Below are 17,748 nucleotides of genomic sequence, written 5' to 3'. Positions count from 1 at the left end.
TATAGTTTGATGAGTTTTCTTGAAGTGAACACACCCATAAAACTGTCTCTCAGATCAAGAAAATGTCCCTCATGTGCCTTTTAGGGCCATACCTATTCCCCTTTCTGACTCCTAGCACCATGAATTAGCAGTGTTTTCTCTCGAAATTTATATAAATGGCATCGTATGATAGACACCCTTTTATGCTTGGCTTCTTTCAATTAGCATTGTGTTTGTGAGATCCAGCCAAGTTGTTGTATGGAGTTGTAATTTCTTTATTTTCATTGCATATACTATTCTATTATAGGAACAAACCACAATTTATTTATGCATTTTATGGTTGATGGGCTTTTGGGTAGTGTCCAGCTTTTGACTATTATAAATAGTACTGCTAGACCATTTTTACACATGACTTCAGATGAGCATATGTATGTTTTTCTGTTGGTTATATATTAAATTGAATCGAATTAAATTGACATTTTTGTAAATCAAAAGTCAAACACTGGCAATTTCATATGGCTCAATCTAATACTTTGGAGTAGGAATATTGGGTCATGAGGTATGTATAATATATTCAACTTTCATAGATACTGACAAACAGCTTCCCAAAGGGGTTTTACCAATGGACACTCCTACCAGTAGTGTGTAAGAGTTTGTATTTCTACAGTCCTTTTATTTTTTTTTGAGACAGAGTCTCACTCTTGTCACCTAGGCTGGAGTGCAATGGTGCGATCTTGGCTCACTGCAACCTCCACTTCTCTGGTTCAAGCAGTTTTCCTGCCTCAGCCTCCCAAGTAGCTGGGGTTACAGGTGTGTGCCACCACGCTGGGCTAATTTTTTATATTTTTAGTAGAGATGGGGTTTCACCACATTGGCCAGGCTGTTCTTGAACTCCTGATCTCAGGTGATCCACCCACTTCTGCCTCCCAAAGTGCTGGGATTACAGGGGTGAGCCACCACACCCAGCCCTCTACAGTCTTTTAAACAAGGGGTATCAGGTTCCTCTGCAGAGCCTCATGTACCCACCTCCTCTATTCTGAAGGGCCCTTTTGCATCATGAATTTGCAGTATTCTCTGTGTTTACTTTCCCCTTGGAAAGGTCTTTTTAACAGTTCTAACCCTAACAGAGTCATGTTTTGGTGTATGAAGAATGCAGTTCTGCAAAGGATCAGTGTAATGCTAGCAGAAGGAATAAAACTGTGAGAACAAATCAAAAAATCTCATTCCCCTCCAGGGATAACTTTGAAGCACCTGAGTTTGAATGGTATTAAGGAGGGTGACTTCTTACACCAGTGGTTTTCAATCTGTCCCCAGACAGGCTATGGAAAGTGAGAGGACAGGAGCCAATGCCTTTCTCTCTTGTCCAGATCCGAGGAAGCTAGGTATTTCCAGGGTGGTGTTGTAGATCAGAATCCATCTGCCAAATAGAGGCAGAATGGGAGGCTCCTTCTCCTTGGGCCTGGCATGGCTGCTCTATCCGTTAGCCACAGTAGGCAGAGTGCCTAGAACTGCAGACAATTAGGGGCTCACAAAAATGTTTTGATTCTCTTAAAATCAGAGAATTTTAGGACTTTTAGGTCAAAGAAAACGCTTTAATTTATAATATTGATATTTTATTCTTTATATTAATGTAGTCATAAAATATGATTTGTTTATTTACTTATGTATGGAAGAAAAAGTCCATGAAAATAAGAGTACCTAGGGCCCACTACAATCATACCGGGCCCCTGGGGCCTAAGCCACTTGCAGAGTGGATAATTCGAATTCATGGCAATCTCTGAGTTTAGTTCCCCTTCGAAATATCTTTTTGATAGTTCTATCCCTGTCTCAGCCATGCCTCAGGGTATAAAGAAAAGAGAACCCTGTCTACATTTGAACCAGAGAGTAAAAGGGGAACACTGGGAAGTTCTTCATTTCACCTTGTTGCCAAAAGTAGGATAAAGTCTAAGGGTTCCTTAGACCTGCCTTCAGAGTCAGTGTGAAATCTGAATCTTTAGGCAGCATAGACATGACTCCCTTGCGGGTGTGGGGCACGGGGTCTGCTAAGGACAAGACTGTGTTCTCTAGCTCCCAAGAGGATCCCCAATATGGGCATCTGGTCCCTGGTCATGGCCAGACCTCAAGCCTGCTTTGGTTCCTGTTTGTTTACTCCTTTGTTCTTCCTCCTCTCAATATGCACATACCCAGAGACTAATTTAGGGACTGGAGTCTGAGACATCAAGATCTTATTTCTTCCAAACATGTCTCTGTTGGGCTGGCCTTCAAGGAACTATCGAATGATGAATAGCTGTTTGCTGGCTGGAGGAATTTAGAAAGGAAAAGCTATTTAAAGCTCTGCGAAGAGCAACCAGGTTGGGAATATATTTTTTTATTAAATGCTGGGATAAAAGAATAATTTTGCAAAATACTAATGATTTAAAATATGAACAGCGTGACTCTGATCTATTTTATTTACATCTTTATATTGAATTAAAGTAGAGAGACAAAAAGGAAAGAAAAAAAAAGCAGATGGTTCAATGCAGATTCTAGAAGAAAGGGTTCTACCAGTAGCTCTGCCACAAATTTGCTCCATGATTCATAAAAAAGCACCCAACCTCTCAGAATCTCAATTCCTCTATCTGCAAAAGAGATGACTGGATTATCCTGAAGGTCTTTTTTACTCTTTAAATTTTAACACACAGTAGGACTCCACCAGTAATTGCTGAGATAGAGAGGGAGTGCAGGATTGTGACTAGACAAATATCACACGTGTGAAATCCAGCAACAGAGGTGGTGAGATCACCAACAATAGCAAGGAGGCTGGGAAGCTGAGCCCATCTGTAGATAGCGTTTGTACCATTTGTACTGCCATAAAAATAGCATAACAAGATTATATTGAAATAGCCCACTATTTAACTTAATAATTTAAATGTTTCCCTAATGAGCTGGACTTGATTGGATTAGGGCATTCACAATTAATTTTGATAGATCATTTTACACATTGGAGGTGCATTCTTCGGAACCAGGAGGTGGAACGGAAGTGCAAATTGTTTACGTTCAAACGAGCATGTGATTTTGCAGAAAACATTAATCCCAGATCATGCACACTAAGTCAATTTCAGAAATGGCTTCTAGATATATTATTAGAAATTGCTCTTCAAATATAAAAAGCTTGTAATAGAGTTCTGTCCATTTTTCCTTTGGCTGATGGAAGTTGTTTTATAAATATGCCTATGATAGGATGTTTTCTTCATCCAAGCCTTTTGGTACTAATTGCAACTTTTTAAACACTGTAAGTAGTAGCTGTCATGAACACTTTGAATCCTATTACAAATATGTATTTCTGAACAATTTCACATTTAGGAGTGCATTCTTTCAACTATTTTTTGCTTTTTCCCCGTTTTTTTTTAAAGCATTTGAATTGAAAACTGTGGATCCCCTTTTTCGTTAAGAAAATAATTTTATTATGCAATAAGAAAATAGTATCAGCCCCCTCCTATGCCCTCTCAAAAATCAAAGATCCAGGAGTGTTCGCATCTGCCCCAGGAGTCAGGAATGAGCGGGGGCTAATGGACCCTGGAAAGGCCGATTGGAACCGGGCCATCCATCCCAGAGTTCCAGGAGAAACGCATTCCTCAATACCATTGCTGTCGGATCAAAACTGCAACTCTGTTTCCTATCAGAAAGTTATCTCATGTAGAGTGTCCATGGGCAAGGTGCATCTTGAAGAATTCTTTGGGTCTCAGCCTTCCCTTCTGAAATATGGAGCTAAATCACTAACATCTCAAACCTGAGGACTGGAGGTCCTAGGTGTGACAAGTGTTTGGTGAAAGAGCATGCAGTGACAGAAGCACTGGTTCCGAACCAACTGACCACGGCTCAAATCCTGGCTCTGCTCTTGTTAGCTGGTCACCTCGGAGAAGGCACTAACACTTTCTGAGACTCAAATGCATCATTTGGTAAATGTGGACAATCACACCTAATGGTGAGTATTGTGAGAGTCGAATGCTACATCGCCTAATGCATATAGCAGCTCTGCAAGTTTTAATTGCCTCCACCCACCCCCAATCTCCTTCTCTGGGAGGAATGAAGCCACAATTCAAGGCACCATTGCCATCCTGGTTTCTACAGTGCTCCTGAGAAATCCATGGCACTTAGGACATGGGGGCTCTATTCTTCCTGGTCTTAGGAAACAGATGAAGTCTGCTCTGAAGGCTCCAAGCCACCTTTGTTGGAAGAACATCTGAATCTTCCTCCCTCCTCCTCCTCTGAGGTCCAAGCTCTGTAATGAGACTTCATTAAACTCACCCTATGTGAGAGGTTACAGTGACCTTCATAATGAAATCCAAATGCTTTGCAAGGTGCTCCAATTTTAATACATCCCCCAAAAGTTCATGTGTTGGAACCTTAATTCCTAATGCAGCACTGCTGGGAGGTGGGGCCTTTAAATGGTCATTGGATCATGAGGTAGAGCCCTCCTGAATGGATTCATGCCATTGCTATGGGAGTGAAGTGTGGGTTGCTGTAAAAAGGGAGCTCTGGAGCATTGCAGTGTCTTCCGCACCTGCTTGCTTGCCCTTCTGCCTTTCCTCAATGGGATGACGCAGCAGCTTCCCACAGTTCAGTTACCCGGGGTAAACTGCAGTCTGAAAATATTAAATGGAAAATTCCAGAGATAAACAATTCCCAAGTTTTAAATTGCATGCCATTCTGAGCAGCGTGATGAAATCTTGGCCCCGCCCAGGACATGAACCATCCTTTGTCCGGTGCACCCTTACTGCATATGCAACCTGCCTGATAGTCACTTCTGGGTTATCAGATCGACTGTCACAGTGCTTGTGTTAAAGTGACCCTTGTTTTACTTACAGGGCAATGAAAGAAGATATTTTGAGAAAGAGTGACGACATTCACCTTACTTTTATTATGTTGTTATAATCATTCTATTTTATTATTAGTTGTTAAACTTTTACTGTGTATAATATATAAATTAAACTTTATCATAAGGACACATATAGGAAAAAATGTCTCTTATACAGAGTTTGGTATTATCCATGGTTTCAAGCATTCTCCATGGAGAAGGGGGCAATACCGCATTCTGAACGCACGAACTCTCTCCAACCCCGGGTGCTTTGTTTATTTATGCTCAGGGCTCCCCCGTCATGGGATGTCCTTTCCTCTATTCTGCAAATGGAAAGGTCTTCTATTTCAAGATCTAGCTCAAATGCCTCCTCCTCCCTTATGGGTATAGCCAGCATAACTTTTTCAGTTCCTCTTTGGGTTTGTAATCTGTCCTGACATAGTTATTTTTCTGATATTAAGGTGTTACAGGCTCCTTCAGAAAACCCCCATGCCTTTTCATTTCTATGTCCCTGGGATCCTCAGAAACCAAGCTGATTATAAAGCTCTTAAAATCCACCCAAGAATCCTACTGAGTTAGGCACTATTATTGAAGAAACCAAGTTCCGAGACACTAAGTAGCTTGTCTGTAGTCACACAGCCAGTGGGTATAGAACAAGGATTTGAACCTGGAGAATCTCACTTCCCAGTCTGTGCTCTTTCCACTGCTCTATAAGCCTTTCCATGATCTCCTTAAATCTTCCACCAAGCCAGGAAGCAGGCAGGGAAGGGTTCTTTACAGAAGAGGAAACTGAGGCTGATGGGGATGGTCACTTCCCTAGGCCTCCTGACTCATCATTCCGGGAACTGATTAAAGTTCTGGGCTTCTGATTCTGAAACAGGTTTCTGCACAGCCAAAGGCTCCTGTCAGCCACCTGCTGAGTCACACACTCCAAAGAGCCACCTGCAGCAGGGTAGGTGAGGCCCAGGCTGTGGCAGTGTCTGACAAATTCATGTGCCTCTCAGGGTCCTCCTAAGCCCCCTCACCACAGAGGTGACAAGTAAATGACAAGGGGCATCTCTGCTCCCAAGGGATTCCAGTCACGCGAACTCTGCCAATTAAGGCTGGAACGATGTCATCTCCTGAAATAGCATTTTAATGAGTGATGGTTCTGGGATAAATTGTTATCTCGTGATCCCTCGTTAGAGAGCTTAATTAGATCCATCATAAAACATATTGATCAATGGCACTGAGCAGGTCCACAGGACATTCATCATCCACTGGAACATTCCTGCTCACCCTTTGACAGAGCCTGGTGAGACCAGTCCCCAGGCCCTAAGAGCCGCTGGGGTGCAAAGTTCTTTTTGAGTACCTGGGCACCATTCTCCTGGTTCTCTCCTCCCTCCCTTCTTCTTTCCTTTCACAAATATTCATTTTAGCACCAACCATGTGCCAGGCACTGTGCTGGCCGCTTGTGCTTTAGCTCAGTGTATCCTCAAAAATAGCTGTTATTTCCTTATTTTGCAAACGGTAAAACAATGGCTTGAAACCCAAAGCTGCCAACTGGGTGTAGCCCAAACTGAGTTATCTTCCAGGCAACTTCTGGGGAATGGCTAATGTAAGATGGATAAAAGTAAAAATGAAGGGAAGAGTAGACTTGATTAAACTGCTAACCCTTGCCAAGACTCTCTGCTGGGCACTATATATATGTCACATTTAACCTTCATATCAACAGTGAGAATTTTCATCTTCATTTTATAGTTAAGAGAACTGAGTCTCAGAAATGTTACTTGCTCAAAGTAATACAGCCAGTGAATAGCAGAGCTGGAATTAAAAATGGCTTTAGGAACCTCAAATCCAGATAGGTGTGGGTTCAAACTCCAGTGATTTTACATATGTGCTGTATAATTGTGTAATTTCTCAAATTACATCAACCTTCTGAATATCAGACTCTGCAGTTATAATGCTGAGGATAATAACTGGACACATCTCATACAGCTATTTTGAGGATTCATTGAAATAATACCTATAAAGCATTTAAATAGTGCCTGATCCACCCAAAGTGGTCAGTAAATATTTTTCATTGAACATCCCAGCTGTTTTTCCTTGGAAAGAAATGACCTGTTTCCTTATCTATAAAGAGACTGTAGTAGTCCTTGCTCTGAAACAATTCATAGGGAAGCACTTTTAAAAAGGTAAAGCATTCAAATTGGTTGGTCAAATTCTGTATATCTGCATGTTGGCAAAACCTTGGAGTCAGCATCTATTTTTTTTTTGAGACGCGGTCTCGTTCTGTTGCCTAGGCTGGAGTACAGTGGTGCAATCTCGGCTCATCACAAACTCTGCTTCCTGGGCTCAAGCCATTCTCCCAGCTTGGCCTCCCGAGTAGCCACAGGTGCGTGCCACCTAACCTGGCTAATCTTTTGTATTTTTGGTAGAGATGGGGTTTTACCACGTTGCCCAGGCTGGTCTTGAACTCCTGAGCTCAAGTAATGCATCGGCTTCGGCCTCCCAAAGTGCTGGAATAGCAAGGGTGAGCCACTGCACCCAGCCTGGAAGAATTTTATTTAAATTATGATTTTTATTACTAAAGTAACGCAGTAGCAAAAAATGGTGGTGGGGATGGGGAGATGGATCAAGAGGAAAAGGTGGGGGTGAGTAATAAAATCAGAGTATTGAGACATCAGTGGAAGGTAGGGATTACTGTGGTGGCCCAGGAAGCAGCCCAGGGAGTCTCACCAATGGGGCATGACTGCATTGATTCAAGGGCCTGGGCTCAGCAGGGCGTATGTGCAGTGGTGATATGTGCACATATATGCAGTGTGTGTGTGTGGTGTATGTGTGTGTGCTTTGGACCTAATGCACATAGAATCATAGAACTTTTCCATACAAAAGAAAGGATTCTGGAGACTCATCCATGGGTTGTGCAAGCAGGTGTGTGTGTGTGTATCTCCTTTTGTGTTTTGAGGCCAGTTTCCATGAAAGGGTGACTTTTTTCACCTGTCTGCACTTGGACATTTTTCCTTTTTTATTACAGTAAATGTAGCTTGAAAGCTGGGGCTAGCATAGCTTTTCCCCGAACACAGATGACATCACGTAATTTTTCTTTCAGAGAAAAGTGCCACAAAATAACCTGCAGATAGTGAGTCTCTGTTTCTCTTTCTTTCTGTCCTGCTCTTGCGTGTTCTCTGTCTCTGACTCTCTTTTTTCCCATCTGTTTCCATGTCTCTCTGTATCTCTGCCTCTGTCTCTGAGACCCTGTTTATAACTTAAAGTGCTTTCATATTTTCACATTTGGCATGTAAAATGCCCCTGTATTACATAAAATAGCATGCATTCGGGTTTGTAATTAGATCATTGTTTCATTCCAAGTTCCACATATAATGAGGCTGGACCTTGCTCCTTATCCCTCAGTACTAACTGCAAATACTACCAGGGCTGGGTATCCTACCCTAGCCCTTTTCCAGTTTTGTTTTTGCCAACTCCCAATGACAATCCTGCACCTCACTGCTCCCTGCTCCCTGCTCCCTTGCTGATCCTTTCCTGCAGCCTTCGCGATGGGTTCAGTGTTCTTCGGCGGCAGCTCAGAGGAGCCCAGACCTCCTCTCTTTCTTTCTCTCTCTCCCTCCTTCTGGAAGAGCCTGAACAATCATTTCACTCTGTTAGCAAGGCCATCAGAATTTCTGAACACAGTCACAAAATTTATATGCCCCCAACTGTCCACTACCCAGAGGAAAGGCGAAGCTATGTCTCTTTTCTCTAAAATAAGGAGACGCATTTTTTCTTTTTTAAGAAAGGAAGGAGGACTCAAGATTCCTTTTTAATCAATCTGGACATGTGTTAGAGGATATTGCTGAGAACAATTAGGGATGTTTGAGTGAGGGGTTTATTTCTCACTTGCTTGTCAGGTCAGAAGACAATCTGTTTATTTTCCTGCTACAGTGTTATTCGATAAACTGAAAGGATGGGAGCTAGGAAAGAGGGTATGAACAGGATGTGTGCTATCAATTTGTCAAATAAATAATCGTGCTTGGAAACAACAGATTTTATTAATTAGACAGGATGGTGTATTATTACCATTAAAGTGTTATATTGCATTAATTTTTATATTTTACTCGGCTACTAATTACTGTAAAAGATTTCGGGAATGAAGCAAAATAAAATCATGCCGCATTATACATAATGTAAAGATAGCGTGAATTAATTTGTCGGCCGCTCCCCGCCTGCAGCCGGGAGAGGAAGAGGCTTGGAAGGGCCTCCGCTGGCTGGGCTCACCAGCGCTGGCTGCTCCCGCCTTGTCGCAGGAGGCAGTTGTGAAGACCTGGGGTTCAAGACCCAGCTCAGCGGCGAACTTGCTTAGTACCCTTGGCAAATCACCTCTCTGCGGCTTCAGTTTCCTCTTCTGTAAATGTAAACATCCTTTTTTTTTTTTTCCTTACGGGGCGGTTGTAAAGATCTAACGAATTCCTGAGAGTAAAAATGCTTTCAAATGTCAGAGGTAGGGAGAAGAGTTGAGATCCAGAACAAAAAGAGGAGATAGACAGGGGTGGGAGGTGTCCAGAGTTCAGACAAAAAGAGGAGATAGACAGGGGCAGCTCTGGTCAGACTTAATGCTCTGAGACTGCCAGAGCTAGGGGGCGAGGGCGTGGGGAGCTGGATAGTTAGGGCTTGAGGAGGACAGTGCCTGGGAGTCTGACCCATGGCCACGCCGAGCTCCTCACTGTAAATGCAGACTAGAAGACACCCCATTATCCCCAGGCGCTCACAGCAGGGAATCCCTCACTGGGTATTGGCACAGTGGAAAAAAGCACGACTCTCATCAGACAGGACAAGGTTTTAATCCCTGCACAGCCACGCACGAGCCGTGTGGCCACAGCCAAGTCCATTAATCTCTCTGAAGGGCAGTTTCTTCTTCAGCTTTAAAAAAAAAAAAAAAAAAGTTGTTTGCTCTGGAAGTAAATTCCCACGCTGGGCACAAATTCTGGCTAAGGAGGCGGCAGGCTGGGCCCTCCCGAGGGGGCCAGGGTCCCGAGGGCTCTCCTTCACAGCCCAGCCGCATGGGGACCAGGAGCCCCAGCAGAGCCCTCCCCGTCCAGCTCCATCCAGGCTCTGCCTCCCGGGTCCTCGCTGACCTCCGCTCGGGCAGAAGCCACCGACTCCCAGGGCGGCCCCCAAGCCCCACCCCGGGGACGCGGTTCTCCCTCGCTCGGCGGCCGAAGCCCAGCCACGTTTTTCTCCAGGCTGGGACTCCGCAGCCAGGGCCGGGAGAGGGCCATTTCTCACGACCCACTGCCACCTACTGTCCTCAGCGGAGAACTGCAGGTCGGGCAGGCCTCTGGGAAGCTGCCATAGGGAGGGGCCAGATCCCCAGGCGGCGCTCAGGTCCGTCGGCTTGGAGTTCCAGTTCCCAGTGTGTTTCGGGTACGTGTTGCAGCCCTGCGGGAACAACTTAGTGGGCCACTTGAAGCCCTGATGCTCTGGCTTGCACTGGTACTGGGGTAACTGGACCCCTGGGGAAACAGGAGCACTAGGGAAAGCCCCTCCCCCCCATCTGGCTATAGTCCCCTTTAGAGGCCTGAAAAACCTGTCCCTGGGTTTGGAGGGCTGTCTCTGGCTGCTAGAACTGGACTTGATGTAGGGCTTCCAGAGACAATAGTCCCTGTTTCCAGTTTCCAGAGTTAGAACTTCGCCTGCCCTGCAAGCCTGACCTGAGTCTGGGCTGAGCGTGCCTTTAGTTTTTTCTGTATTCTCTGGATCCCTTATGTGATCTTCTCTTGGGGCATAGATCAGGCAGCCCTGAAAAAAGCATGGTCCCAAATCTTGGCTTCTCCACTCACAAGCTGGCTGCTCTGGGGTAAGTGACTCAGCCTTCTTGTGCCTAATTTTCCTCATCTTTAAACCAGCAATGATAGTAGTAACTTCCATATAGGGTTGTCATGAGGATGAAATGAAAGGAGTCATATATATTAGAACAAGGCCTGCCACACAGTAAGTGCATTATACGTGCATAGTAGTGCATTATCCAAGCATTAGGGATTATCTGTGTCAGTGTTATCTGTGTGCCTGTCACAAGACTTCCATTTGATTGTGAGCTCCATAAGTGTAGAAATCATTTCTGATTCAGCCATGAATCCTCAGCTACTTGTACACAGAAGTATGCAGTACCACTTATCCCTGAATTCATTCATCCATTTAATAAATATTATTCTACTATGTGCCAAGTACTGTGCCCTGGGGTTACAAGAGTGTTAATGAAGACAGAGACCCTTCCTTCACGGAGCTTATATTGTTTAGAGAAGACCAGAAATACAGCAAACAAGTAAGTTGATAAAATGGGTACATCTTGTAATAAGTGCTAGGAAGAGAACAGCCAGACTGTCTGAAAGAGAATGATGGAGGAGGAGCATGGAGGAGAGCTTTTGGATGGTCAGGGCAGGCATTACTTTTAAAAGCCTCTGAAGAGGGGATAATTAGCTGAAACTTAGATGAAAAGGAGGAAGCTGGTGGATGCCTGGGGTATAGGCAAAAGATAGACTGCCAAGGAGCAGGAGGAAACTTCCTTAGGTGATGGAAATGTAACAGTGGTTGCCTAAGCATATTTATATAGTTGTCAAAACTCATCAAACTGAACTCTGAAAAGGAGTGAATTTTATTCATACAAATTATGCTTCAGGCTGGGCACGGTGGCTCATGCCTATAATCCCAGCACTTTGGGAGGCTGAGGTGGGTGGATCACCTGATGTCAGGAGTTCAAGACCAGCCTGGTTAACATGATGAAACCACGTCTCTACTAAAAATACAAAAACTAGCTGGGCATGGTGGCATGCACCTGTAATCCCGGCTACTTGGGAGGCTGAAGCAGGACAATTGCTTGAACCCAGGAGGCAGAGGTTGCAGTGAGCCAAGATCATGCCATTGCACTCCAGCCCGGGCAACAAGAGCAAAACTCCATCTAAAAAATAAAGATAAAAAAATTTTAAGTATGCTTCAATAAAGTTGATGTAAAATTGAAAGATGGTAGCCAAGTAAAAAATAAAGGAAGAGCATTCCAGACATAGGAAAGAAGAACTGATGCATAGCCCCTGAAGCAGGGAAAATCTTTTTGCATCCTGGGAAGGCCTGTGTGGATAAAGCCTGGTAAAGAAGAGGGAGGTAGCAAGAGCTGGCTGAAGCTATGACATCCTGGACCTTGTGGTTAGGATTTTATTCTAAGTGTGAACAGAAAGAGCCCTTGATTTGCTATTGAAAGTCCTGAACCCTGGTCTGGATTTTCTAGGTGTTATCTGGGATGAATCGTTGAACTATTGTGAGAATTTTTTAAATCTGTAAAATAGGAATAAAAATGATATGCAGGGATTCCATCAAAGGGGGCTGCAGCCAGGGCTGACCATGAAGGGAGCCCAACACCTGACACCTGGGGATATACCCACATATTTTTATTGGGGACTCAAAAGATTGCTCATTAAACTGAGATAGTACATGTCTGTATGTAGCAGAGACCTATAGCCTTTCAAATAGCAGTTAGTGGGTGGTGGGGAGGAATAATGGGAAAACTAGGGCATTGAGTCTTTCAGTGTGTCCTCACCTACCCAATACTGTTTTTCTCTCTTATAGAAAATTCTTCTTTTCCTTGCTCTCATAGCATGTATCCCAGTTTATTATTATGCATTTAAATTCTGTACATATTTGTTCAGTGTCTGACTTTCTGCATACTGCAAGCTCCATGAGGACCAGGACTGTGTCGGTTCTCTAAAGAACTGTACCCCAGTATGTAGCACTGTCATTGGTACATAGGAGGCACTCAATAAATACTAATCAAATGAACGAATGGATGAATGAATAAATGACTATAACCATCCATTTATCCAAAGCAGTTAACCATCCACAGGGCCCTTTCTGGTTCTTCCAAATAATCCCCCTTCTTTCCCTTATCCACTGGAAGCTCATCATCTAAACCTTCCTTTCTGGGTTTTCTCCATTATCCTCATTTTAAATTCAGCACCCCCACCCCCACAGAGTTTCTTTCTTTCTGTTTTAATAAACATCTACACAAAATTAAGGAGAAAAGACTGACGGTTGTGTTTGATTTCACACTGGTTTTGCCCTTTGATGTTATAAACTACTTTCACCTCAATTTGATTTTCCGAAGTAGATAGGGGCGAATCAACTATAATTTTTATTTTCCACATGAGGAGCCAGACAGTTAAAGAGATGGATTGACTCATCCCATGGCATAACTAGGGAGTGGCAGGGACACAGCTAAACCCCAGGTCCCATGGCTCTAAATTCCATGATCCTCTTCCCTTCCAGGCTCCTCTGCTTGATGGTTCTATGTGCAATACATTTCTCCCTTCACACCGTGGGCACTGATGGTCCATGACAAATTGTGATGATGGTTCTCCATTGAGAAAAAATGATAAAGACCCTCAGGAACACTAATGTTCTTACTGTGAGTATCTAATCCACTTCCAGTGGCCATCAGAGCAAATAGAGTACATTACAATACGATTACATGCATAGGTCCCAAGTAAAGCCTCTAGAGCCAGATCTGCCGGGTTTGCATATTGGCCTTGCCACCTTCCAGCCCTCTGACCTTGGGCAATTCATTTCAGGTCTCTGTGCCACAGACTCCTCATTGTAAATTGGAGATAAGAATAGTGACTACCATATAGGGTTTCTGGGTGAATTAAATGAGTTAATACATGTAAAATGCTTAGAAAAGTGCCTGTCCAATAGAAAGTGGTCAATTGATATTGTCCCTTCCTTCCCTCCCTCCCTTTCTCCCTCCCTCCCTCCTTCCCTCCCTCCCTTCCTTCCTTCTCTCTTTTTCTGTATTTCTCTCTCCACTTCCTTCTCTGTACTTTTTTGTTCTTTTCTTTACTTTTCTTTTTTCTCTCTTGTTTATTACTTATTCTTCCTAAATTCCTGTCTCTTCCCTGAATGTAACTTATTTCACAATAGTACATCAATAAATATTTGCTGAACCAATACATAAATGAGTAAAGAAAAAAGGGCCGGGCGCGGTGGCTCAAGCCTGTAATCCCAGCACTTTGGGAGGCCGAGGCGGGTGGATCACGAGGTCAAGAGATCGAGACCATCCTGGTCAACATGGTGAAACCCTATCTCTACTAAAAATACAAAAAATTAGCTGGGCATGGTGGTGCGTGCCTGTAATCCCAGCTACTCAGGAAGCTGAGGCAGGAGAATTGCCTGAACCCAGGAGGCGGAGGTTGCGGTGAGCCAAGATCGCGCCATTGCACTCCAGCCTGGGTAACAAGAGCGAGACTCCGTCTCAAAAAAAAAAAAAAAAAAGAAAAAGAAAAAAGAAAGAGGAGAGAGCTGATGCCTGGGACAGGATGTGAAGAAGCGAGGATAGAACAAAACAAGATAATCTATGTTTTCAAATGTTTGTTTTTATCTTAACATATGAACTATAAGAGGTAAGACACTCTTATCCTGTGTTACCATGGGCAAGTAAGCAACCTCTCTGTGCCTCCATTTCTGCCTCTGTAAGGGAGCAGCATTGAACTAGATCATCCTTATATTTTCTCTATCTCTGACTCTGAGTCTACAATTCTATCTATATGAAATGTGATGTTGACTCTCCCTAGCATTTGAAATGAGATGTGGAGGGGATGGAAGAAGCCAAATGTACATTTCCTAATGAAACCTGTTTCACCTGTGGCACCCATATGAAGCTTTGCAGGTGAGTACTTGCTTTGATCTCACCCTGGTGATGACTTCTGTTTCCTGCTCTGCCTCTTAATAGTAATAGAACTTTGAGTAAGACAGTCTATATCTCCAAGCTTCCCTTTCCTCATCTTATGATGGGACAAAATGAGATGATGTATTGTAAGATGCTTATCACAATGATCAACATGTAGTAAATGCTCATTAAATTACTATTAATGTGTGTTGTTAAAGTGTGTATATGACCTCAAGCCTTGACAAAACCCACTCTAAGGCCAAATGATGAATTTTCTATAGCTGGTATTTTGGGCATTTTATGATGAAGCGTTCATTGAAAATCCACTGTTATAACTTGAACCACGTGATAGCATAAGGAAGTGGATGAACCATGAGTTCTGACTCAAGGTTCAAAGGATTACATGCATTTTTTTTCAGGTCCCAATATATTTCTGGTACTTTGCTATATTATGCCCTTTAGTCCTTCTAACAACCCTGTAGGTAGGTTTTGTTTGGGCTGCAGGAATGAATTGAACACAGGAAGCTGCAGAAGTGGAGCCTGCAGGGAGCAGGAGTGATGGGATTTCACAGGACTCACCCTGGACCACACCCAGATCCTTCCTCTCTGTAAGCCACAATCAGCAAATATCCTGACTGTGCAGTGCCAAGGATGGGAGTGCCGTTGAGACTCTCACCAACTCTGCAGAGTGGGAAAAAATATGAGTACCTCCCTCATGAAGTCTCAGTCCTTGTTTCTGGCTTCCTGCCCTTTCCCTTGTTTGACATCTTCGAGGCAAGGCTTGGGCATAAATAATCTGTACCTGAGCATGAATAAATACTGTGCCTGGCTTCCCTCTCCCAGGGGATGTTTTGCTTTTGCAGCTGAATCTCTCATATCTTCTGGACCCAAACACCAAGGCTCCACATTCCTAACTAATTAGAATCTAAAGGCCTTAACCCAACACGTGAGCTTTTTCCCAGCCTGCCTCCCTCCCTCCCTACCACCGGACTCAACTTACCTGTGGTTGTCTTCTCTCATTCCAGCCCAAAGGCCCTGGTCTACTAAACACCTGCTCATATTCCCCATCTCCAGGATTCCACTGATGCTGCTTGCTGCTGCTTCTGCTAAAATACTTCACATACCCAAATACTGCCTCTACTTTAGGTCCTCGTTCAGAGATCACCTCCTCCAAGAAGGCCTCTGTGATTTTACAGCTGGAAATCGTTTCTCTCTCAAAGAAATCATTACAGCAGCAATTCATAACTTTATTCTGAATGTGAATTTTTGCACGTGAATCAGCCCAGAGATTTCATTAAAATGCAGATTCACAGAGAGTAGGTCGGGGATAGGGTTGAGATTCTGCATTTCCGACTTGCCCAACCATGATGTTTCCTGATGCTTCTGGCCTGTGAATTACACATTGAGTAGCAAGTCATCTCCCAATCTGGCTGTGTATCAGAATCACTTGTTAAGCTTATTGAAACTATGGATCCTGGGGCCAGAGGTTGATCCAGGTTTTGTGGGACCTGAGCTCATTCCATATAGATAGTCCTTTTTAAAATATACATATAAAGTTATAAGTAAGAAATTGCTACCTGTCCCAGCTACTTGAGAAGCTGAGGTGGCAGGATTGCTTGAGCCAGAGAGGTGGAGGTTGCAGTGAGCTAAGAGCGCACCACTGCCCTCCAGGCTGGTCAAGAGAGCAAGACCCTGTCTAAAAGTAAAAAAAGGAGTTGCTGGAGCTTCTCCCAGGTCCCTGGAAGGAGGTGTGCAAATGAAGGGTCTTGAAGTATAAACTCCACTAGTGTCAAGGTAAATCCATTTTTGCCTGAGGCCCATATGACAGCAGACTCTTGGGAGGCAGGAACTATATGTGTGTTTTGTTTTGTTTCCAGAATTTCTCCAGGTTATTCTAAATAACTAATTCTGGATCAATCCCTACTCCCCCTGTAAGAACAGAGCACTTGAACTTTTCCTGCCCGTCCAGTTACCTCCCTCCATCCCTTCCATCTTCAAAGTTGCTGTGTCAGGCACCCGGATAGACCCCACGGAAGCAAAGATCAAAGACAGGTAGGCTCCTGCCCTCAGCAAGCTCATGGTCTACTGGAAAACTGGTCACAGCTTCACAAAATGAACTCTGCATCAGCTGTTTGCCCAAGTGCTGCAGGGATCAGAGAAGAATAACAGAACTCCGCCCTGATAAAAAGACAACTCTTGGAGGGCTCCCAGAGGGGCTGACATCCAGCGAGCTTTTGTCAAATGACTGGGGCTTCTCCAAGCAGAGAGAATAGTGTGTGCAAAGCCAGGGAGGCCTGAGAGAATATGTTTTCTTCAATAACTAGCCAGTCAAATCCACGTGTGGCGTAAGAGCAGGGCATACGTTGGGGGCAGGGAGCAGGGCTATGAGAGATGGGTCTGGAGAGGTGGCTAGGCTCTCAGAAGTTGCGGCTCTTTGGGGGTGGATGACGGGCAGTGGATGGTTTTCGGGCAGGAGACTAGCACAGTCAGGTCCTTTTTTTTTTTTTTACACGTGCATTCATTACTTTCAACTTCCAACTATAGTTAGTTCTTTCCATGACATCACATTATTAGATCCAGAGGCCTTTATTTCTTTTTTAAAAACATCTTTTAATTCTTTAATGACTATTTCTTTTAAAGTAATTGTTAAATGTCAGACAGCGTGTGAAGTATTTTAATCTCATTTGTTCCTCCTACAAACTCTGGGAGGCATCAAAAATGATGTCTATTTTATAGATACATAAACTGAGGATAGGAAAGTTTAAGGGACTTGCCCAAGATAACAGAAATAGAAAATTTGAAACCCTTAAGACCCAGGGATTAGCATGATGCCAAGGTACACAGCAAGGACCAAAAATGTTTGGTGAATTAATAGATGAATGCTGAGATTAAAGGAGCTTCACTTGTTAAGGCAATTTAGGGAAGCATGTGCCAGTGAAATTTGAGGGATGTGAGGCCTCCTTTCTGTTTCCCTAGAAATCCCAGGTTCTTGCTCCTGGGGGAGAAAAATTCTTCCTAGTATCCATGCATGTGCCCTCCTATCATTCCCTTCCAGAAGCCATGCCTTCCCCATGCACTCTGCCTCAGTTAGAGAAAAGATACAGCAGAAGCACAGACCATGGAACTTAGCGTAGAAAGTTGTTTTGGCGATTTTATGTGATTGGGTGGCAGGTGGATTTTAACTGGGCTTTTTGAAGCCCTTGCATTCAATATAATTCAATTCCATGATGCCAATTAGGACAAATGA

General features: G+C 43.8%; 1 protein-coding gene across 1 annotated transcript in view; it reads right to left on the bottom strand.

Annotated features, from left to right (window-relative positions):
- The window catches only part of LOC116525362, a 59,647-nt gene extending 43,026 nt beyond the window's left edge, over positions 1–16,621 (bottom strand). The window contains exon 1 of the mRNA XM_032241164.1: positions 16,475–16,621. Coding sequence (XP_032097055.1) covers positions 16,475–16,580 — 106 coding nt within the window. The 5' untranslated portion in view covers positions 16,581–16,621. The remainder of the gene's footprint in view (positions 1–16,474) is intronic.
- Between the last annotated feature and the right edge of the window lie 1,127 nt (positions 16,622–17,748).

This window comes from Sapajus apella, unplaced genomic scaffold, assembly GCF_009761245.1.
Source record: "Sapajus apella isolate SASKATOON/1434 unplaced genomic scaffold, GSC_monkey_1.0 scaffold47, whole genome shotgun sequence".
Taxonomy (NCBI): Eukaryota; Metazoa; Chordata; class Mammalia; order Primates; family Cebidae; genus Sapajus; species Sapajus apella.
The sequence above is the reverse complement of the archived record's forward strand: the minus strand, read 5'-3'. Positions and strand labels throughout refer to the sequence as shown.